Consider the following 23,597-nt stretch of genomic DNA (forward strand, 5'->3'; position numbering starts at 1 on the left):
GTGACAAGAGTATTAGCACCACAGAGCTTCATAGCATGTAGATAAAGGAACGCATAGGTAAAACATTTTGAGATACAGTATCCATATGAGAGCTACTGTTTTTCTATAACTCTGAAGCAGTGTTTTAGTTAGCTATTCTACTTTATAAGCAGCTTAGAGAAGTCTGTCCCTTTACAGCAAAAGGCTCTGAGGCTCTTTAAAACCAATCTTTATCAGAATCCCCTTGGTATCAACACACAGCAGCAAGCTTTAATTATACAAAAGTTGCTTGTGGACCTCAGAACTCCCAACCCATTGCCCCAGTACAGTCAGTTGTGTGTCCCCATGGTTCAATGATATCACAAACACCATAATATCTGAGCCAATGGCAGTCATAGCTGGCTGACTTGTAAAGGGAATGAAGGCTCACTGTGACATGTGAAAGCCTGTTGCAAGCCCCAAGTGAACTGATTTGGTTTTACTGGCGTTAAAGAATCACTTGGCTGGAGTGAAAACGTGGCAAATAGACAAAACAGAAGCAGAGGCTCTTATAAGAAGTTCTGCTGCCCACCACATTGGTAGATTTGTCAGCTAACAGGTTGTCAATGGTTAGATTTGTGTTGTTAACATTTTCACAGTTGCACAGGTGCTTCTATCACAACCTTTTGTGCCGAACATGGGATTTCTATGTTTTTAATCCTAAGACAAAACACAACAGCTAAGAATTCTGTGTGCAAAGTAATTTAATTAGTTTCAGATTTAAGTGGATTTGTACATTGCCCATGTAAAAGTGACCTATCAATTATGAATCTCTAGCAATTAAAGTTACCAACTGGATTGCTGTGCAGAAAGCTTTAATATGCAAAACAATGCATGGTCATTCTTTTTCTTTCTTTTTTTGGAGGAAGAGCTGAGATTATTTGAGCGCTGGATTTCTAAAGCAGGCCAGGTGCAGAGAAAAACAAATTCCCAGAGTTGAATGCAAAATTGCTCTTCTGCCCAGAGAGATAAAAGCTGGAGAAGCACTTAGTAAGTGAAAGAATGTGCATCTGTTTACAATGACTCAATGTTTAAATGTAGTAATGACTATGTGAACAACACCAATCACATTGGAAATCAATATTATAAATTTGGAATCTTTATGTTTACTTTACGGCTAATCCAGTCATTACTGCAGACATCTAAAGCAAACACTGCAGCTGTACCATGTTTAATTCATCAAGATGTTCTCTCAAGACTGACTGCCTCTCTGTTATCACCAAATAATTTTAGCTGAGCATCTGCCAACCTCTAGACTAGAGCATCCAGTTTTGCAAAGAACCATTAAAAGCCCCTCTTTAACTTGGCAGGCAAATCCACTCCTAGAGTTTCTTTGTAATAAAAGCCAAGTATGAAACAAAATGTTCCATGTTCCTACGGAAAGACAACCGCCTTTAAAAAATGCAGGGCTTTTATTTATTTATTTTTAGTTGATAAGCAACATGAGCACCGCCTGGAACCCAAAGAGGCTTATGGAAAGTTACGGGCCATATTCATACATTACGAGCCAGAGGACCAGTTTCAGATGGCATATATGAATCTGTCTTACACAGAAGAAGCCACAAACTCCCCAAGGTCCTAGTTCTGCTACCTATGATTCTTTTAACTGGGGCGGGGGGGGGAGAGAACCTTGGGTCCTACAGTGTTCAAAGTATATGCTCCCCCCCCCCAAAGCTATGAAACCAATCTGGTACAAACAAAACACTGGATAGCAGCAGCAGTGGATCAAACAACCTCCCTTCCCAGAGCGAAGGAATTCGAGTATACAATTTTGCACTGTGAATGGAAATAAACGTTTTACAGTATCTGGAGGCAGTACATGGAGGGTATAATCTCTACGTGAAGACATAAGAACAGGGCTCTCCCTAAATGTCTCACTGCTAGACATCCAGTTTAGTCAGTTATTACGTGTCCTTCATACTCATGAACCCAAAAAAATCTACCTGGTTGATGTTATAGAGGGCTCATCCAGACTTCCTTTAGTGCCACATTTCTAGGCACTGGTGCAAGCTTTAAAGCTCCTTGTGTGAAGAGTGGGTTTTTGTTTTCCTTTGTCCCAGCGCTTTTCCTGGGAAAACTTGTGCTTTACCGCTAAATTGGAGCAAATGGCAATAGGATTTTCCACAGGTTGCCATTTGCTCTGATTCATCAGTAAAATGTGGGCCAGGATGAGCCCTGAAAGGATACTAGGTTAGATTGTGATTTTACAACACATCCTGTCTTCTAAAGCTGTGAGCAGCCCAAATGAGTACAGTGGTACCTCGGTTTTCGAACATCTTCGTTGACGGAACATTTCGGTTTTTGAGCGCTGTAAACCTGCAAGTAAATGCTTCGGTTTTTGAACACGCCTCAGAAGTCGAACATGCCATGCAGCTTCCGCTGAATGCAAGATCCTGTGACCTAGCTGCCGGCTATTGAGTTTTCGGTTTTCGAACGTTTCAGAACTTGAACGGTCTTCCGGAATGGATGACATTTGGAAACCAAGGTACCACTGCATAGCTGCCAAGTTCTCCCTTTTTTAAAGGGAAATTCCCTTATGCTGAATAGGGTTCCTCGTGAGAAAAGGGAAAACTTGGCAGCTATGCACCACTGTACCTCTTACAAGCTTCTTTCAAGTTGTGAGATGTGGCCTATTTTCATTAATATTAGAGAAAGGCTGCAACCCTATGCACACTTTCCTATGAGTAAGTATCATGAGAGATTGACTTCTGAAGTAAACATTTATAGAATCTTTATAGAAAACATCATCACCATCATTATTTTTCACTGAATTTGTTAGTCACTTGACCTTGCCCAGGGAAATCCAAAGCGACTTGCAACCAACCAACCAACCAACCAGACCAAAAAACCTCACATAGATATATTAAAACCAAGAGGAAAAACAAAGACATTAAAAACATCCTGCCAACTTCTAAATGGCCATAGATAGTTAAAGGCCAAAGGTCTGGTTATAGAGGAAAGTTCTGTTCTGTTCTGTTCTTCCTCAGAGCAGGTTACCTCTGGTTCTCAACTAGTTGTGTTTCAACAGCCAAACTGCACTCTTGGCCTGTCAAGAATATTCTCTAGGTTTTGCTCTATTTTTATGAGAGTACATCTCCCTTCTTTGTGTGAGGTTTGTATAATTACTCAAGTCTCTGTTTGCAAGAACAATGTAAGCTCATATAATATATTCCCTTGAGGATTAAAGAAACTAGGAAAATGAGAATGGGGGGCCTTTTCTTCTCTCAGGCTTCAGCTTCTATTCAAAAGCTATTATTATCTAACTACATGTTTCAGTGGCAAGGCATCGGTTTTCAAATTCATTTAGCTAAATCAGATGAAAATGTTTCCATAGGTTGGCTAAGTGAAATTTATCCGTGATGGGCAAAGCAATCACTTTCCAAACTATGATTACTTCCTGATGGGGAGCTTCACTCCCCAACATGAAATCAAACAGATGCTTTAGAAGTGAGCCACAAAACAGACACGTGTCCAACTTTTGAAAGAAAGAAAGAAAGCTATCAGTCGCTGGTTTCATCTGGATGATCAGATTTCAACTTAATAAGACAAGATATGAAGGATTTTTGTGTACCCAAACATTGCCCCTCCCTTTGCAGAAGCAGTGAAACAAGCCAGATAACTGCAGTTAACTATGGTTTCCCATTGCATCCAAAACTGGGAACAATGCCTCATGGCTTCCAAACACGCCAAAATATCCAGCCAAATTTAAACCATGGCTTCATATCCTGGTTTATTTGGAAGCCATTAACCATAATTTCCCACATGACGTGCGTGGCGCTGTGGTCTAAACCTGCTCCTACCAACCTAGCAGTTCAAAAGCACATCAAAGTGCAAGTGGATAAATAGGTACCGCTTCGGCGGGAAGGTAAACAGTATTTCCGTGCACTGCTCTGGTTTGCCAGAAGTGGCTTTGTCATGCTGGCCACAAGACCCGGAAGCTGTCTGCGGACAAATGCCAGCTCCCTCAGCCAGTAAAGCGAGGTGATTGTACAACTCCAGAGTCGTCCACGACTGGACTTAATGGTCAGGGGTCCCTTTACCTTTAACCATACTTTCCAGGTTTTGGTACAGCAGGAAACTATAGTTAACTGCAGCTTTCATATCTCAGTTTATTAAGCTGCGAAATCACTGAAGTGTGGCCATTGCATCAGCAAACATAAATAAAAAATATATAGTTTATTTGCACTTTTTGCATACTGCTGCTCTTGTGAAATATTTCACAGTAATAGCTTACTGACCTTTAATTAACCTAGCAATAAGAGGTCTATTGGCAGCCATTAGAGTTTTCTGGGAGTTAACGTTCTTACTGAAAGAATTGGATGCCACTGTTTGATACGACTGGGTTGAGCCACGACAGACAGCACACAACATAAGGGAAGCTTTATGAATTCAACAATGCCATTTGAAAGGGGGGGGGAGAATACCTTGGTTTTATCATATAATGCGTGGTTATCCAGCATCATTTTCTTTTCGTGGGTAGCATATCTCCGCAGGTCACGTTCAAATTGCTACACAGACAGAAAAGTCACAACGATATGATAATAAACCAAAATGAATCTCCAAATTCAAACTCGCTGAAATGACACCTTTTAAGAAGAAATGGTGTTTTCCGATTTCAGTAAAATGAGGGGAAATGCATTCACAGTATACGATTTACCAAAGGCCTGTGTTGCAACACACTTCCCTGACTTGAAATTGATGCATTCAACAGATCTCCATCAATTTCAGCTACTTTGAAATACTGGAGTAAGACTGATCCTTTAGAGCTGGCATTAAAAGAACGGGGAAGGCAAAGTTACCATCTACAAGAAAGTCTGTCAGGATCCCATTACTGTACAGATAACATTAAGAAATATGAAATTGCGATCATACATTACCCTCTTCTCTATAATGAATGTAGCCTGCAGTTCATGCGAGCTCCATAATGGATGCTCACCCAGAGGGACTGCTTTTTGACATGCAATACTACATCACATTAGCTTTGTCTGATACTAACTGCCTTGCCGATTGTTATAGTTTTATAAGAAGAGATAGTTTAATTTAAACACATACTGGACTCCATTTGCTTGTGACTCACACAATTTGTCTGAGTCTAAAAAGCTTAAGTGTTTGCACTTTTCCAGTGAGCAGAGAAGTTTGCAAAGTGCTTGGCTGCAGCTATCCGCCTAAAGGCATTCAAGCCGCTGCCAAAGGAACACACTGAACATAGCATTGTTTTCAGGCTTATATAGCATTCCAGGGCATGTCTGTTCAGAAATAAGTCCCATAGAGTTGGATGGGGCACATTAATTTCTGTTATTTCTTGAAAGGAGCAGTAACGGGGCATATCAGGTTCTCTGTCACAAACATTAATACTATGCAATATGGAAAGGGAGACATTGGGGTTTTCCAGTTCTGGTGCTTTCATTAAGGGGTCTTAGAAACAAGAAATTCTATTTTTAAAAGGATAACAATACTAAGCTGTCTTTTCTCATGGTTGTTTGAGAATGTTCAGGAAAAGTTAGCCACAATCCCAGGGAAGAGAAATGTCTAGAGAATGGTCCCAGTTGGCTCATCATTTGCTGAAATATTTCAAATTCCACAAATCCCCAGTGTGCCAAAGATTCATGATTAATTTTAAAATCAGGACTGATTTTTTTTAACAACTGCATTTTCTAACAATATAAACAATTTCTGAACACCTAGCACAACCTAGTATGGAACCAGTACTGTGTAAAGGACAGAGAACTAAACCTGCACCAGCTAAAAAGCTCAATGGCAAAACTTGGTCAGGTCACTACTTCTCAGACTATTTATAAAATAAAAGAGCACTCTCAACTCTTTGGAAGAGAATGAGATACACATTTAGAAATAAATAACCCCCAGTGTGGACAATGGGAAACAATTAGAAAATGAAATATTGTTGAGATATATGGATCTTCCTATTATGCTGCAAATATCAGAATTTCAGCTGAGGTTTCAAATTAAGGAAAGGAGGTTACTTACCCGAGATCCACTCCATCCTAAGAGTGCAAATGCATATTGATCAAAGGGGCTTACAACGAGATCCACACGAATTGCTTTCCAGTCCTTCTTTCCTTCCTCAGCAGAAGCAACTGATATAACAGAGTTGCCAAAGTCCACTTTTCCCTTGGGTAATTTTAAAATTAAAAAGCACTTCTGAAAATTATCTAAGCCATCAACTTTTTTGCTCGGCAGCTTTTTCTTCTCAAATGTAGATTCGATGAGATCATAGTATAAGACCAATCCCTAGAAAGAACACACAATTCAGATAATTAATTAATAGCTGAAATCAGAAGACTAGCAATGTAGGTTAATGCTCGATGGACAGCAAGTCTTAGGACCACCATACGACTATCTAAGAGTCATCTTGCCCCAAGAGGAGAAAGAGAAGACATAACAACCTAATGAGCTGCCTCTCCATCCAGCTTTCCATTGTTCCAGCTGAGATGGTCACTTCCTCCTCCAACCATAACCATAAGGACAATCTCACTCTGAGTGGATGGGTAAAGGGAAAGCAGAACAACAATCTAGACCACCATTTAGTTCCCACCAGATGAAGGGGCCTTTCCCTTCTTCAAACACAACATTTCTGCAAATTTTGGAGCCATGGGGAGTGGGGAAGTTTTCCAGGTGGTGGTGGAAAAGAAGGATCTTTGAGGGGGGGAAATAAAAATATGCATTTCTTATTTTTACAGCCCTTTAACTTATTGAAGCTTTGTTACTTCTCACATTTGAGTTTACAAAAGAGGGAACAATACATCCATGCCAATCACCTGCAGATTGGTGACCACCACTATTCTACTAGCAGGATGCAAGTTGTGGTCATTGTGTGGGGTTTTCAAGAGAACCTTTATGGAGCCATTTCTACAGACACTATTGATGCTTGCCCGCTACCCATTTTTGCCATCTGCTTCAATGTTGCTGTTGCTTTTGAATTTTGTTTTCTGAATCTCTTTCCTGTGACATGTTGCGGTGCATTCTGATGCCTCAGATAGCAAGGAATGGGCAGTCACTCTTCTGCTTGTGTTCCTGCAAAGCTGCTGCCAGGGGAGTTCTGCTAGATGGGCAAATGGCATAAGGCTGTTTCCTATGTTCCTGCCAACAAGTGGCTCTTCCCCGCTCCACCCCTTCCCTCTTTAAATTAGATTTCAAATCTGTAGGTGATGATTCATAATTTTATATATGCAGATCATTCCAATCTTATGTTCATGGAATGCAGTATGTAATTAGCTCCATCCCCTGAAGTTGCACCTGGTTCTGTCCAACCCACTACAGTGGTACCTTGGTTTACAACCATAATCCGTTCCAGAGGTCCGGTTGTAAACTAAAACAGGTTGTAACCCAAGGTGTGCTTTCGCCAATGGGGCCTCCCAAAAAAATGGCTTGTAACCCCCCAAAAATGGGTTGTAATCCAAAAAAAAGGGACACGCACTTCCAGTTTTGACGTGGTTGTAATCCAACGGTTGTAATCCAAAACGGTTGCAAACCAAGGTACCACTGTACTTTGGTCTGACTCTGGACCAGTAAAAAACAGTAAAAAAAACAAAGCAGATCCCAGAAACTTGAGTCTACCCACTTGTTCCAGGGGCAAAATCCCATCACTGTGATTTTAATTTTTAACCACGTTTTTGCAGATACCAAGAGAAACCCCTGAAATGATTCATTCATGACAGGAATCTTCACTTCCAGTTTTGTGGCTTGGACCCTTCCAGAGAGCACTTCACTGCCTTAAACCAGGCAATTATAGGCCATTAAATAAGTTAGCAATAAAACATAGGTATGAAACATTCTTTCTCCCTTGCTGATTTAATAATATAAACTCAAGTGGATACGGTTTCAGAATCTGCGGATGGTGCTGTGTGGCAAATATGATGAGAAAGGCATTTCAGGAATAAACGCCTCTCAGTTATTCTTTACGGCCTCCCTATCATTAAATGGCTTAGCCATTTGTAGAAGTAAGTAAGAACACACAAAGGCTAGAAACCTGCAAATAACCATATCATTGCTTTTCTTTTTTCTTTTTCTTTTCTTTTTTAAAATGCAATTAGGCAACAGTTACACGGATGCTGACTTCAGCAAGCAATTGAAATCTGACTCAAAGTCAGAATGCAGCTTTTAAACAGTAATCAAGGCCTAGGATATATCCATTGAGACAGTGTTTCTGATTAACTTAATTTGACGAGGTGCCGGACAATACCCTTGTTTCACATAACACAGCTGAAGCAGCACTTCTCTAGGTTACAAATGGGGCCTTTTGTGAAGGCAGCTAGCCATGAAAATCTTAAAATGCTCTAATCTGAGCATTGTAGTCCACAGTATATGAAATAAATAACACTCTTATGTCAGTTCTTCAAGCATCTCTCTCTACTCCCACCCCCATTTTAATATTCCTGCACTTGCAAAGGACTATATGCCAGATTTAAATTTTAGCTGAAGGTTATCATACAGACCATTGTAACATGGAGTTCAATTGTTCTGCTCAGTGTTAATACAAGGCAGTATTTCTGACCTTTGGATAGACTTTTTAACATTAAGAAATGAAAAGTTTTTCCTTATATGAACCAACTGTGTGTCAAAATGGCCAGTTTTGTGTCAATTGCACTCGTTTAAACATTGAAAAGGTTCCTCATTTTTTGAGCAATAAAATTATGGAAGCAACTGCAGGGTTAGCTTATTATCTAGACTAATAGGGTACCATTCAGAATATGTCATGTCACCTTACAGCCTTTGTGAAGACTTGAAATTATTTCAGGTGTTTTGTATTATGTTTTTAGGGTTTTGTGGTCTATTTTTAAGGTTTGGGATGGGGAAACCATTTCATAAAGTGTTGTATAATGGACAGATGGCATACTGATGTTATTATGTGATTGTATTTATGGATTCCAAATTGCATTCCTATTTTGTTTGCTGTGACTCACCTAGAAGCTTCAGTTTAGGTGACATACAGATTTAATTAATAGAAATGTGGGTCTTTTAGATATGAGCTGCTCTATGCAAGGGGGTGGAACATTCACAAGTTCAAGAGCAGCAATGAAACAGAAATTTAAGGGAAGAGAATGAATCCTAAATAATTGAGGAAACAGAAACATAACAAATTTAGTCAAATGTAAACTTAAGCAGGTCTGTACTCCCCTTTGGATTGAGCAAAAGGGTGGGAGGTGGTGTTGAGATAATGTATAACTAGCAAATGGCATTGGGTAGAGAGAATTCAAAGTGTAGGGCAAGTTAGAGTTGCAATTAGGGTGCTATGAAGAAATGGCAGAAAGCAGCCAGAAGGCTGGAGTTGATGCAGACTCCCAAAAAATGACAAATGAAGAGCAGTATTTGTTATTCCAGTGGACAGACAAATCTGGGACTCAGGTCCACTTTCTGCCACTGCCATCCAGCAAGCTCCAAGGTAGCAGTAAAGCTGGAACTTCAGGGTCGATCCTAGGGTCCCTTGTGCCCTTGGCAAGGAGCTGTATTGGGGGGGGGGGGCTATCTCTTGTGGCCTTGGCACGGAGTTCCACTAAGGCACCCAGAGGAGCCTGCATGACTCAACCTGGCCACCCAGAAAAGCAGAGGTCCTAGCCACTCTGAGACAGAGTGGAGAGGCTTGTTTTTTGCATGCACACACACACTGGGCCTGCACCCTTGGCAGGGGCCAACCCACCCAACCCTAAGGTATGCCTCTGAGAAAATCCATGTTCGCCTCTCTCTTAAAGGAAATGTGTATTAAATGGAACAAACTATGAAGGCAGACCCCATGTGGTGAGCCTGAGTTGGAAACTTAGTGGTTTAGCTGGAGCAAGCTAGATTCTTCCCTGTAATGGCTATCTTGACCTGAATGCCTTACATATCATACTCATACTCAATAAAGTTGAGCCTTGTGTTTGTCTCTTCATTTCAATTGCTGCAGCAAATGCAGGCGAATTAACCATCCAAGACATGATAAATTATTAGCAGTTGATATACTACTGGCCCTGCTTTGTAAGACCTCACCCAGCAGAGTTTACACTAAAAGAAAAAAGTCTGTAGAGGCATCGTTCATCATCACAACACCTTAGAACATGCCAGGCCTCAGCGAGTGTAAAATGGCAATGTTCCATTGGCTCCCAGAGACTTTGTGCCAAGTCAGACCAGCTGAGGATTTGACCTAGACTCTCTTTGTAGCATAGCTTGACAAGCACAAATGCGTCCATCTTTAGACAGCTGCTAAATCAGTCGGCATGAGTGAGACTGTAATTGTTTCACGTAGCAGGAAACCACTGTTCTAGCAACAAGAACAGGAGGAAATTATTAGGCTGGAAAAAAATTACAAAATGCATAATTCTAGGGTCCATCTAATGTGCAAATCCCAAACTATCATTTAAGAGTTTGTTTTCAGTGACCAAGTTACAGCTTTATCCAAAACTGATTGTGCTGTAGAAAAAAAAAATATTGCCTTCAGTCTGTGCTAGCAAAACTATTAAGATGACTGAAAAAGAGTTTTTAGCATCACTGGATTTTCAGACCAGCCATTCAGTTAGGTATGAAGACCTTTCTCCTCTCACCCATTCACCCCAAGGAGGTTTGCAATTAAAAACCTGTCCTAATTTAAGAAAGGGAAATTTACACACAGATGAAAAAACTTAAAGATAAAACCATGCTAATCCAGGCATTTCTTTTTAATCACAATAGTTAAACAACTATAGGATAAAATTCCAAGAACCCATGTATATTTGTATCCTGCCTTTCCACAAAATGGATATCAAGGTAGCCCAAATCAATGCTGCTGCTACTACGATAAAATAATAATAAAATACAATATGGGAAACTTTTTTAAAAAAAAACACAAGGCGGGTAAAACACAAAATATACCATTGCTGACGATGTAAAATAAGAGAAATTATACAAATTTACCCAAAGTGCATAAATGAATTCAGTTTTCTTTGGTGACAAATATTATTTCAGCCCTGAATATAGGTAGCCCTAGTGATATTACACCAGTGGCATAGAAATAACTCCAGTGATCTTAGAAGGGTATACAGCAGTTTTGACACGTGGAAACTCACAATGCTGAAGCTCAAAGAGCTCCATGGACACACATTTAATTGAAGTTGTTTTCAGAGTACTCAGAAGACAATAGCTAAAAGCCTATAGATTTCCAATAGGACTCAAGGTATCGATTTGGAGCCAAGGGCTATGCTTACAAAACAAAAGACATTATCCAGATGCAAGACTACCATTGACTTTCCATGGTGATTACTTTGGATATTATGCTTCATATTTCCGTTCCGAGGAAGCACATTGTACGTAGCGTGCAGTGGGGGGGGGGGAGGCAGATCAATGTCTCCTTCGAGCAACAGAGCCTGTTAGTACAGATCATAAAAGCAGGACAAGAGAGAGCGTGGCTAGACAGCGGGAGTAGAGAGGCAACATTTTTGCTCTTGAGGGCTGTATTCCTTCAAGGGTACCCTATCAGAGGGTCATGATGACTATGGGTGGGGTCGGGGCTAAGATTGGACAGGGCCACCATCTTTTCTCTCTCATTTCTCTACTACCCTTTGCTAAAGACATATAATTCTCCTACTCCAGGCTTCCTCTAGGGGGGTATTCTGATTGTGACACCAACTCCTAGAGGCCTCTATGTTATTATCGCAAGCTATGCACTGAAATATAACACCAAATATGAAGGCGCTCTCAATATTTTCTTTTGTGGTTGGCATCCATCAGTCTCGAGAGACAATGGAGTGAAGTCAAACCATTGGAGAATCACAGCGCCTGCAGTGGCTGCAGAGCCAGTAATTCATAACTGCTGCCTCCCACATTGTTTCTGCTGTGTTACCGGCACTGAAGTGACCTCTCTGGGGTGCAAGCCTGGGCAGTATTATGAAGGTCTTGGGCTGCGCATATGACAAGACCCCCACTCTCTGATGTGGTCCAAAGGAAAGCAGAGCAATACGTTTGGCACCAGCTTGGCTGCAGGAGTTGCCGGAAGGAGGCGTACAAGACGCCATCCAACTGTCTTAGTTCCTGGCAACTCCCAGATCATTGGCTGGAAGAACATTTGCTTTAAAGTGCATCAATATAGACTAATGACTGGTCTACACAGCATTCCAAATGGCAGCCCACAGCAAAGCCATTTTATAAGGCCCATGTGGCATGTTTATAAAAGCATTATTGTAAAAGATAATCCATCAATTGCAATGCAGCTTTTCTGTTGTATTGTTACCCTTTTAAGTTGAGAGGCCCCTTTTTAGCCTCTGTTCCTAGACTCGCTTATCCCCAATGATGCCACATCAAAAAGCATCATAGGCCTGACTTACCCCATTTGTTTTCAACTGCCTTTAAGAGGATTTGACAGTGTTAAACTTTCAGCTGAGGAAAAGCAATGCTTCCAAACTACTGAACTGATGGGGGGGGTAGGTTTATTCATTGTTTACAAGTTAAATGCTGCAGAATTCTTTCTCAAGGAAACAGCTGAAAGAAAGTCAGCACTGTGACCTTAGTGGCTTTCTTTTTGATGCAGTTTGGGCTTTGAAGTTGTTGCACGAAAGCAGGAAAGGAGTGAATACAGAGACAGGCTTGCTGTCACAAGTATAAAGGCATGCTTTCCATTTGCATAGCAATCAAAGATGCTTTTTTCAGAAAAGGCAGGGAGAGTATAGGTCTTTTTGTCTTTTTTATTTTTTAGCATTTTGATATTTGTTGACAGCCAATTCCTTCAGCCCTGATGGTAGGGGAAGGGCTTAAGAGGACTGAAACAGGGTTGCGATCAGCTGAGAGAATCAGCAGCGAGGTAGCAGGTTTACAAACCATGGAAATTCCCAGGAGTGTAATTGTTTTCAACTTTCCCAATTGACAGATCACTGTGTTATCACATATTCTGCCTTATTGCCCTTGGTTTGGAAATTTCATTCTCAACTCAAATCTTCATTCATGCATTTCTAAGTCTGTGCTGAAAGTGCTGAAAGCACATTCTTTCTACAATGGTTGTCTCTGCTTTGAAAATTACAGCCAGTTTAAAATGAGGTCTATACAGGACTGGCCCTATAACGTGGCATGGAGAAGCAGCCACCTCGGGTGGCAGAAGTTGCCGATGCAACATTCCTTTAAAAAAAAATCTTTATTAAACATTCAACACATATTTACACAACGATTTACCATGCCACAATTTATGCATGTACACTACACATAAAAAAGAAAAATACAGTACTGTATATTCCTGCATATAAGACTACTTTTTAACCCAGGAAAATCTTCTCAAAAGTCAGGAGGTCGTCTTATACGCCGGGTCGTATTTCTTATACGGCAAGTATATCCCAAACTCTATATTTTAACTGGAAAAGTTGGGGTTCGACTTACATGCACAGTTGTCTTATTCGCCGGAATATACGGTGAAAAGTAGAGAAAAAGAATAAAGAATAAAGATAAGAAAGATAAAATAAACTTCTGGTTGCTCTCAAAAAACTGAATCTCATTTGTTATTTTTTACACAATATCATGTTATTGTACTTTGTTTCCTTAATTTCCTTCAGAGAAAAATTCTTTAGTTTATTATCTATACATTACAAGAATCATTCAAGGTCTGCCAGGAGATTTTTGCTATCATAGTAGTTTTTCAAATTTTCTTTAAATACTAGCCATTCTTTATTTACCCTCTGTATTGAGTACCCTCTAACTCTCCCTGTCATTATTGCCAGTTGGGTATATTCTGTCATTTTTTACCTGCCATTCTGACTTTGTAGGTGTAATTTCACTCTTCCAATTCATTGCAGCCAGAATCCTGGCTGCAGATGTTGCGTACATAAAGAGTGGTCTTACTTCTTTCTTGATTTCAGTTGACATTATCCCTAATAAGAAGGCCTTTGGTCTTTTTGTGAATGGGAATCTGAGTATCTTTTTTAATTCATTATATACAATGTCCCAGAACTCTCTGATTTTTTTCACATTTCCACCACATAACTGATGCAACATTCCTGTGGCCAACCCACCTGCCCTGTTGCCTCTGCCACTGTTGGAGAAGCAGCACCAGAAACTCCTTAGGCTAGAACAGATAAATAAATTGTAGATCTCTGAAATAAGAGAAAAACTTTAGTACACAGTAGGACCTTTCAGAGCCACTTGGTGTTCAGCCTTGTCATACTGAAATGGTGAGCACTTAACAGACAGAGCAGTTGGGAAATGAGATGGTGGAAGGTTCAGGTGAGTTCAAAGAGGAAGTAATGATTTGAGTAATGGCAATCCTGATAAGAAAACACATATAGCAGCCCCAAGCAACTTACTGAGAAGTTGTAGACTAGACCTGAGGGCTAAGTTAGCAGAGAGAGCAGATCCAATACAGACTCAAATCAGGGAATGTGATGATAAAATTTGAGACCCTGAGCTAAAGTGGCAGATTCAGCTCCTGAGATGAGTTTTCCATTTTAGAGAGATGCACTAAGTCTCAGTAGAGACCAAAAGAATGGGGCAGCTTGAATCTACGTAACAAAAAGCACGGAAACTTTCACTTTAAAGGGGATGTCCAGAGGGAAGAGAGAGTGAAGAATTACAGTATTGATATTCATTCTCTCCTGGTTAGGAGAGATAATAGATATAGAGGAGATCCCACCCTTGGCTATTCATAATGCAATGCAAACAGAATAGCTAGCAGAAAAGGAGTCTCATCTCGGTAAGCCATCCAAGAAACACAGGAGTAAAATTTATGAGCGCTCTACTGAGAAATGCAGTGTTACAAAAGGCAAGAAGAATATAAAAAATTCTGAAGCTACTGTCCTTGAGAAATTTCCTTTAGCCACTTTCCAAAAACGACATGCTGTTAAAATGGTGACTATGGATCAAACTGCAGTACAAGCCTGCAGCTATGCATGTGCTTTTTCTCTTATACTCAAACATAAGTGCAAAAGGGCAAATCTGGATGAGGCTCACACAGGGAGGGGAGGTTTAATTATGTCCTCCCTCCCCAGCTCCAGCTGCCTCCACAGCCAATAAAAACAAAACTTTCTCCTACCGTAGTATCTGATGGTTAAGGTTACTAGATTTTTTTTTCAATGAATCTGGGGACACTTTTCAACTTCAATGGATTTTGTATGGGGACTGATTTGTAAATCTGGGGACTGTCCCCAGGAAACGGGGACATCTGGTAACCTTAAGTTACATCATTTATTATTATTTATTATTTATTGAATTTGTATATACCACACTTCATCTGTAGATCACAGGGCAGCTCATAACATAAAAATACAAAATGAGAACACAAAATACATTAAAAAAACAACAACCCAATAACCTGCCCTTCCCAGAAACACATTTAAAAGGCATTTTTTTAAAAATCAAACAAAATCTGGACAATTTAGAAGTATGCTATTTTGTATTATTGTCCAACAATGTTTTGTTTTGTTTCATTGCATTAAGGTACACTTATATTGAACTCTTGGTATTATGAAACTCATAGAAAATCATAATCCAGACACTGACCAAACTCTGATTTGTCTTCAACCAAATTTGTCTTTGTTTTGCTGCATCATGTGCTGTTTCAGACCATCCCCTGTGTTTATCCCACCTCCCTCTGATGCCACTATTGCTCAATTCCTACCTTGCCTTTTAATTTCAATAGCTCATCCTTTTTCTTTTAATAAAAATACATGTAGCTGATATAGACCATAAGGCTTATAAGCCATATCATTGCTCCCCATTCAGTGACCTGAGGCATTTTACCATATAATAATAATAATAATAATAATAATAATTTATTATTTATACCCCGCCCATCTGGCTGGGTTTCCCCAGCCACTCTGGGCAGCTTACAACAGAAAAAATGAAATAAGATAATCTATTAAACATTAAAAGCCTCCCTAAACAGGGCTACCTTCAGATGTCTTCTAAAAATCTGGTAGCTGTTTTTCTCTTTGACATCTGATGGGAGGGCGTTCCACAGGGCGGGTGCCACCACCGAGAAGGCCCTCTGCCTGGTTCCCTGCAACTTGGCTTCTCACAACGAGGGAACCGTCAGAAGGCCCTCGGTACTGGACCTCAGTGTCCGGGCAGAATGATGGGGGTGGAGATGCTCCTTCAGGTATACTGGACCGAGGCCATTTAGGGCTTTAAAGGTCAGCACCAACACATTGAACTGTGCTCGGAAACGTACTGGGAGCCAATGTAGATCTTTCAAGACCGGTGTTATGTGGTCTCAGTGGCCGCTCCCAGTCACCAGTCTAGCTGCCGCATTCTGGATTAGTTGTAGTTTCCAGGTCACCTTCAAAGGTAGTCCCACGTAGAGCACATTGCAGTAGTCCAAGCGGGAGATAACCAGAGCATGCACCACTCTGTCGAGACAGTCTGCGGGCAGGTAGGGTCTCAGCCTGCGTACCAGATGGAGCTGATAGACAGCTGCCCTGGACACAGAATTGACCTGCGCCTCCATGGACAGCTGCAGTGATGTCACCGCAATCTGAGTCAGAGGTATAGTGTTGTACAACTGGATTTTACTTAGAAAATAAACTTCAGAGAAAGAATATAGTCATGTATCAACCCAGAGATTCTGCTGGTCATTCTGGCAAGCAAATGAGCCATTAAGTATCTCTGGTCAAGAAACAGCAAGGTGAGCAGAATGCAATTAGCACCCTTTTCTATTTAGCACCCCTCGCAAATTAGCACAAGCCAATAAGTGTGAAAAATAACTTCTGGGGTGTTGATCAGAGCAGATAAAGTATTCAACATCTATGTACATTCATCAAGCTGAGAGTGCTGAACACAGTGATCTTACGACAATTTGTCCTACCTGCTTTTTCCAAAAGTCAATCACTAGGTGTAACAATTCATCCTCCTGACTTGATCCTGGAACTGTGATCAAAAAGTCTACATCATGTCCAGCCTTCTTGCCCCTGTCAATAACAAACAAGCAAAGCATAATAAAACTCAGAGGTGCTCTGTCTTTGGGGGAGAGAGAATAAAACACCCATACTGTATAACTTTTTGCTTAGATCCAAGTCCAACTTTCAAAGACTCCCCCACCCAGGCCTTATGAAAACAGCTTGCAGGATAAAATGATAGCAATGTTTCTTAAAACATAATCAAATTGAAATCTTTTCTTTCTTTTACAAGGACTGTCACTGCTCTTTGTTAAGCAATAATTTAAAGGGCTTGATGTATTTCATCTCTTATTCAAACTAGATAATACAGATCTTTTGGGGCAAGGTGTGATGTTGCTTCTTTTTTTGTTAATCCTGAAAAAGAAGGCATTAGTCTTCTGTAAAGGAAATAATAATTGAGATACAGATACAGATCTAGATGTGTTTTATTAATCCAAGGCAGTAACTTCTGATAAGCCTGGCAGTCCTGTCACCATCTAACGTTATGGTTTAAATGTTGATGGACATTTTAATTACAAAAAAAAGTGTCTAGTTGCAGGTAATTTTATTCTCTTTCTTTTCTGCCCACAATTCAGGTATTTCTTTCCTTTTACAATAGAGGAGTAATGAAGGTCTTTTGTGTTTCAGTATTAATAATAGCTTTAGTGGAGTGCCTCAAACTCTAAGCACATTTATTTATATACCTGTCTGTAGCCAAGCACAGATCTCACCTGCTATTGCCATGGAAGAACAAAGACGAAGCACAAACACGTCTTCAGAGTGTTACTGAGAGGCTCGGCCTCACTGTCATTTTAAGTATGCCCCCTAACACCTTGGCCCCAGAGAATCCCCATGCTACCTGCAATTGGTACATCATGCAGAGGCTCAAGAGCACCAAGGGCAATGTTGTAGTTTGACCCTGAATGGTCAATGTGAAACTCTTGATAGTTATTCATACCAGCAAGAGCCCTCCAGAAAATGCAGATATATTTCTATTCTTCCTGACCTCCAACTAATCAAGTCATAACAGACCAGGCATCAAGCAGTTTGACATAGTTACAGGCCTGGTTAAGGAAACTCCATGCTTGCTGAGGCACTGCCACCATTAGTAAGCCACATTATCACCTGTAAGGAGTGGTTTTTTTTCTTTTAAAAATGTTTAGGGGTACTCTCATTTTCCTACTCATATTGAAATACTGCCCCTCAATGAGGCCAAACCTAGATTCACAAAATGTTTAGGGGTATGTGCCCCCACCCCGAAAAAAAGTGCTGTCCATAAGCATGCATGACTTAAAGTTGGAGCTCTCCAGCTCATAATAATTCTATCTGCCTTACACATGCCTTAGTATTCATTGCCTGCAGAAGGAAACTTGGGTGCTAATAATATGCACACCAGCATTTTCTCCAAGTACTGTAATCATCAGGCCTGGTCCAAGGCATTTTGGTGCCTGAGGTGGAGCAGCCAATGGCCACCCCCATAGCACCCAAGGCCAGCTAAATTATTTCAGCACTTGAAGAAGCTGAGGAAGAAAATCCCACAAAGTTCCCCACTTCCTGGTGGAAAAACAATAAACTTAATAATTAAAAACTTGCCAGCTTTTGATAACCTGCTTTGCCTAATGATAAGGCCATCCTTGCAGGTCATTCTCATCCTTGTTCTCAGTAGCCCCCTCTTCCTGAGTGACTGAACCTATAAGAGTTTTCTGTTCTTGGTCCTTCTTGGGATCTAGCCTAGCTTAGAATTTTACATGCCTTGCCAGCTTGGTTTGTTTATCCAGCGTTCCTCCTGTCTTTACAATTTCTATGCCAAATTTTAATTAGGATCCCAGTGGCCTCAAGTTCCCCTTTCAAGCCTCTGTCTATGGAATCTCACATCGCAGAAGGCTTCGGCCTTCAGGGATCTGCAGGGCTCCACTAGTCCCCAGCTCACCACAATCATAGATTGCTGAAGCAATTTCCATTGGCTCAGCACCTAAGACAATTTACAATCCTGTCCCACTGAAGAAGAATGCATTTCTTTATCCCATCACCATAGAAGAGGTAGCATCTATGCCCTGGTTGTCTCTTTCTTTCCATCTGTCTAATTCTGCATTTCCCTTCTAACCAAATTCAGCTCCATATATAGCCACCTAGCATGGACTGTCCTTCCCTCCCTTCATTTGTATAATGTTCAATGTTTTATTGTGTTTTTATATTTTTCCAGAAGCCGCCCAGAGAGGCTAGGACAACACAGTCATCCAGTCAGATAGTTGGCATATAAATAATAAAAATACTTCTACTACTACTAAAGTCCTCCTACTTCTACAAAATCCTTTGGGTTTAACCCTAAAGCTGCTACTGCAAATTTAGTTGTGCCTGAACTACCAACCTTTTATTTCAGTAACAGCCTGCATATTTTTAAAGGGTGTCTCTTATAATAGATCACATATATTCTTTGGTTCGAAATGTTGGTTTCTTGTCTGGTTGCTAATTTCTCCTGGTATGAGTATAGTATAAGTGTAATTTGCCCCATGGCAGGCTGTGACCCAGAAACACAAGATTGCAAAGTAACAAGTGAGAATATCGGTGCACTTCTTTCCAGGACAAATGGATCAGTTCTCCCCACAACCCACAAGACCTAAGACAACATTGGTCAAGGTCAGATGACAAGGGGATCTGAAGGGCTGGAAATGAAGTAAGTGAGGGTCCTGGGAAATAGAAGGCTTGGACGAATGAGCCAGTAGACTACTGGATAGGGAAAGGAATGGATGGGACGTTTTGAACAACACCATTGGAACATATATAGGAGACACTAACCTATGAAAGGCCTACTATATCCTACTGGTTGGGCCACATCCACACACGAACTTCCCAAAATTGTGATTTAAAAATTATAAAGTGAGCCAGCAGGCTTACTCTAAAAACCAGCCACAGTTTATCATGAATTCCCACAAATACAAAAAATATGGTAAGGTAGGCAGGAAAGCTGAACCTTATTCCACGGACATCTCCATTTTTTATTGAATGAGGCCATGGGAGAGAGATCAAGTTGGGTCAAAACCCTGGTGTGCCAAATGAACCTATTCAAACCCACTAGCAGATACCACACCCAGTGATTCATACTGGGCTGTATTTAGTATCGAAGTTATGGGTGTAACAATCAGACATAAACATCATCTAATCAGTTTTCCTTATTTATATGGTACAATCTGTTCTGAGGGTGTGTTTTTTTAAGAAAAGAATTTTATCATAGTCTCTCGCCTTACTGTACATTCATCTTAACTTGACTGCACTCATATTTGGTTTGGGGAATATATATACTTTTATTAAGACGAATGATCAACAATGATGAAGTTATAACTCAAGTTTGTCAACACGAAACACTGCAAATTTGTCACCTCCCAAGTGATTCCCCCCCCCCCAAGGTGAGGTGGGGAGTCTTTTGAAAGCTCGTTTAAAAATACAAGCCAAGATACATTTTACCAAAATTCAATAAGTTTCCCATACCAAGTGGCTGGGAACACCAAGAAGTATTCCACCTTACAAAATAAAAATAGCATGCCAGTGGTGGGCTTTGTAAAATCCTTCTGTAGGACTCTGGAGAGCTACTGCTAATCATAGTCCACAGTACACAATTACAAGGATGATCAGTGTAAGTTTGTAAAAGGTTTCTAAGGAGCATAGGAAGCTATCTAATACAAAGTCAGATCATTACTTCATTAATTCATTGTTGTCTACATTAGGCTTTCACAAATGGTGCTTTACAGAGGTTTTGAACCACATCATCCCTGCTGGGAGTTGCCCTCCAGGTGTTTTGGACAGCATGGCCAATGGTCAAGGATGACGGGAGTTGTAGTCTGAAATATCTGAAGGGTATCAGGTTGAGTGAGGCTGCTCTAAATAGACTGGCAGGACTTCCGACCTACATGAGGATACTGGGGATTGAACATAGGCCTTCTGAAGTGATCTAGCACCAAGCTATGGCCCTTCTCTTAAAACAACAACAATAACTGAGCTATGGCCCTTCTCCGTAGGGCTACAGACAAACCTGCAGGCTAAGGGTTTTGAAAAAGACCAGGTTTGAATTAGGGATGTCTAAAACTTCTATCTGGTGCTCTCCCAGCTAAGCTGCTTTGACTACTTTGGCTACTGTGTTTAGTTTACCCTCTGGTCTTTCCACCAGCCTACTTTCTTACCAGTCTTTTTGCCTACTGCTCCCCTGAATCCCTGTTCCAGCCTTCATCATTCATTCATACCATACCATACCATACCATACCATACCATACCATACCATACCATACATACAATAGATCCCCTATTTTAAGTGGCTTATGGAAACATGGACATGACAATTTTGCCATAAACCCACACTAGAAGTGGAGGAGGTGGAATTAAAGTGTGCCTGTCCTTAATGTGAAGCAGCAGTGTGCTGAGTCCAGGGAAGCACTGGGTAAGTGCTGTCCTGTTGAAGCTAGAAGAACCACTAACTACTGGAAAATCTGGGGTTTAAATAATATTCTCAGCTATTGCCTCCTAGTAGGGAAGGGAGGGGCTTTGAGATGAGCAAGTCCTGTCTTTCCCCCAGAGTTCCTGCCCATTTTGCACCTTGCCCATCCTAGTGAGAAAAGGACTGAAAACAGGCCATCCTGCTTGCTTAACAAAAGGGTGAAAGACTTTGATGGTGAGTCATTATTGGAACCTTGCCATCTCTGTCTGCTATAAGCACCTTACCTTTTTGTAGATGGATCCTGCTGGAGTATCCTGTACTTTCAGGGCCGGCCCTACGGCCAGTCTGGGTGGTGCAGGGCACCAGGGTGCCTGCCCGCCTGCACAGCTCCGGCCGCGCAGCTCTGGCCGCGCAGCTCCGGCCGCCCGCCGCGCTGAAAAACGGGGCAGGGCGGGGGCGCCAGAGGGATCCGCCGCACCATGGCGCCAGGGCACCAAATATACTTAAAACAGCCCTGTGTACTTTGCAACTAAATGTGCATGTGTTAATATTTAGGTCAGATGTGGGAGAACTCAACACGTGCCTGAATGCCTTTCAGGAGGAGACTGGATTCAGGTCTCCGAAGTTCATCATGGAGGGTCATATTGGAGTTATGTCAACCTTATTATTAATCAATCTACAGTGATAAAACCATGGCACACACCTATTACACTGCAAGACCCCAGATTCTCTCCCCACTTTCATCCTTTAGATTAGGGGAAAACACTGTGGTAGTCATTGTTAGGAACTATGTCCAGTCTTGAGCTACTACAGGAACTGGAGGCTCCACCCCTTTCTGATTCTCAGCCAGGCTCAGATCCAGGCAGGCGCTCCCATGCCCTTTCCTCTCCTCCTGTGTGGCCTCAAATACAGGGAGCAATGGCTCTGAAGTTCCATCCTGGCTCAATGTCTTCTCTACTCCTGTGACCCTTGGTCTGAGACATAAACAAGAACCCAAGCAGTTGGTGTGGGGACCTCCAGTCCTGAGGCAGGGGTGTCCAGATCCAATGGTTTCTAGGGACCATTTGTCATGTGGATATCTGCTGGTGAAGTCCTGCTCCCCATGTTCCTCATCCAAAAAGACCTCCATGTCCAAGGCTGGGCTGAACCCTGGCTCAAGTTCAGAAGGAGATACATGACCCTTCTGGAATCTAGTTTGTAGGAAACAATGTCCCATTAACTCACTGTACCTAAATACATCACAGTGCATATGAAGTACTTTCTACTCTTGAAATACACTATATAAATGCTAAGTATTTTTATTAGTTATGTGATGGCTTCCAGAGTGAAGGCTTCATTGTTATATATAAAGTCATTTTCTTAAAGCATCATTGTGAAAGTATCACATGAAAAAGGAAGCTGAAGTAATTATCTCTTTTGATGCAGTTTAAAGAATAGACGCTCGCCATATTTAGCTGGAATTTGAAGGAGTGTTATTTCTCCCCCTAGCATATTACAAAAAGTTCACTAATGGAAGGACTCAAACACTCTTTTGCGAAGCATGACAATCTGTCAAAACCTTGCAAACTATTTGGTAATTTTCATGCTCATATAGAGTTCAACTGCTTACAGGGGGAAACAATGGACTTCAATTTCTGTTCTTGCCTCCAGGTAAACTATCAGTTTGTTGTAAGCCCCCAACCCTCTGAACTGTAAGAAAAAGAACTAACAAAAAAAGTCACAGACCTGCAAGATTAAATTAACCAGATATGTGACAAGAAAACATAAACAGAACATAAAATTCAGTATCTGCAGAGTAAAATCAAGATCCTTCAGAAAGTTCCAGCCTTTAATTTGTCCCCTTATGGCACTGAGACATTTCAGTCCCTCAGAAACAGTTAAATGTTTTAGAATTGTAATTTATAACCATTCCTTTTAATAACTAAAGAAGATGTTGTTATGGAGGGTTATGCACTCCAGGTTCAATTTCAACTAGAAAGCGATCACTGCCCTTGCTAGGAGAAAAAAGAAAAGATGCACAAATACATATTTTGCACCTCCAAAATATTTTGGCAATTTTATTTTTTTTTTGAACATACTTTTTATTAATTTTACAAAATACAAAAAAGCAAAAAAAAGGTACATACTTAAACCCCTTTTCCACCTCCTTCCTACCCACCCACATGGGTCCTCCCCTGCCACAGAAGTATCCCATGTATGTGAACAGTCAGAGATGGTCCATTTTATGCTTGGGTTTCTGTCCTCCCCCCCCTCCCCTGACCCCAAAGCCCCCCCCTGCCACCAGGGAGCTCCAGCAAACCAGGGCAGTACGCAGGAGGACATCCATCCAACCATCTATT

At 41.0% G+C, this 23,597-nt stretch overlaps 1 protein-coding gene across 1 annotated transcript in view; it reads right to left on the bottom strand.

Annotated features, from left to right (window-relative positions):
• The window catches only part of DNTT (DNA nucleotidylexotransferase), a 108,322-nt gene that overhangs the window by 12,533 nt on the left and 72,192 nt on the right, over positions 1-23,597 (bottom strand). The window contains exons 10-12 of the mRNA XM_035138067.2: positions 16,763-16,865; positions 6,004-6,267; positions 4,443-4,526 (exon numbers count right to left, since the gene is read on the bottom strand). Of these exons, the coding sequence (XP_034993958.2) occupies positions 4,443-4,526; positions 6,004-6,267; positions 16,763-16,865 (451 nt within the window). The remainder of the gene's footprint in view (positions 1-4,442; positions 4,527-6,003; positions 6,268-16,762; positions 16,866-23,597) is intronic.

The sequence above is a fragment of the Zootoca vivipara genome, chromosome 5 (assembly GCF_963506605.1).
Source record: "Zootoca vivipara chromosome 5, rZooViv1.1, whole genome shotgun sequence".
NCBI lineage: Eukaryota > Metazoa > Chordata > Lepidosauria > Squamata > Lacertidae > Zootoca > Zootoca vivipara.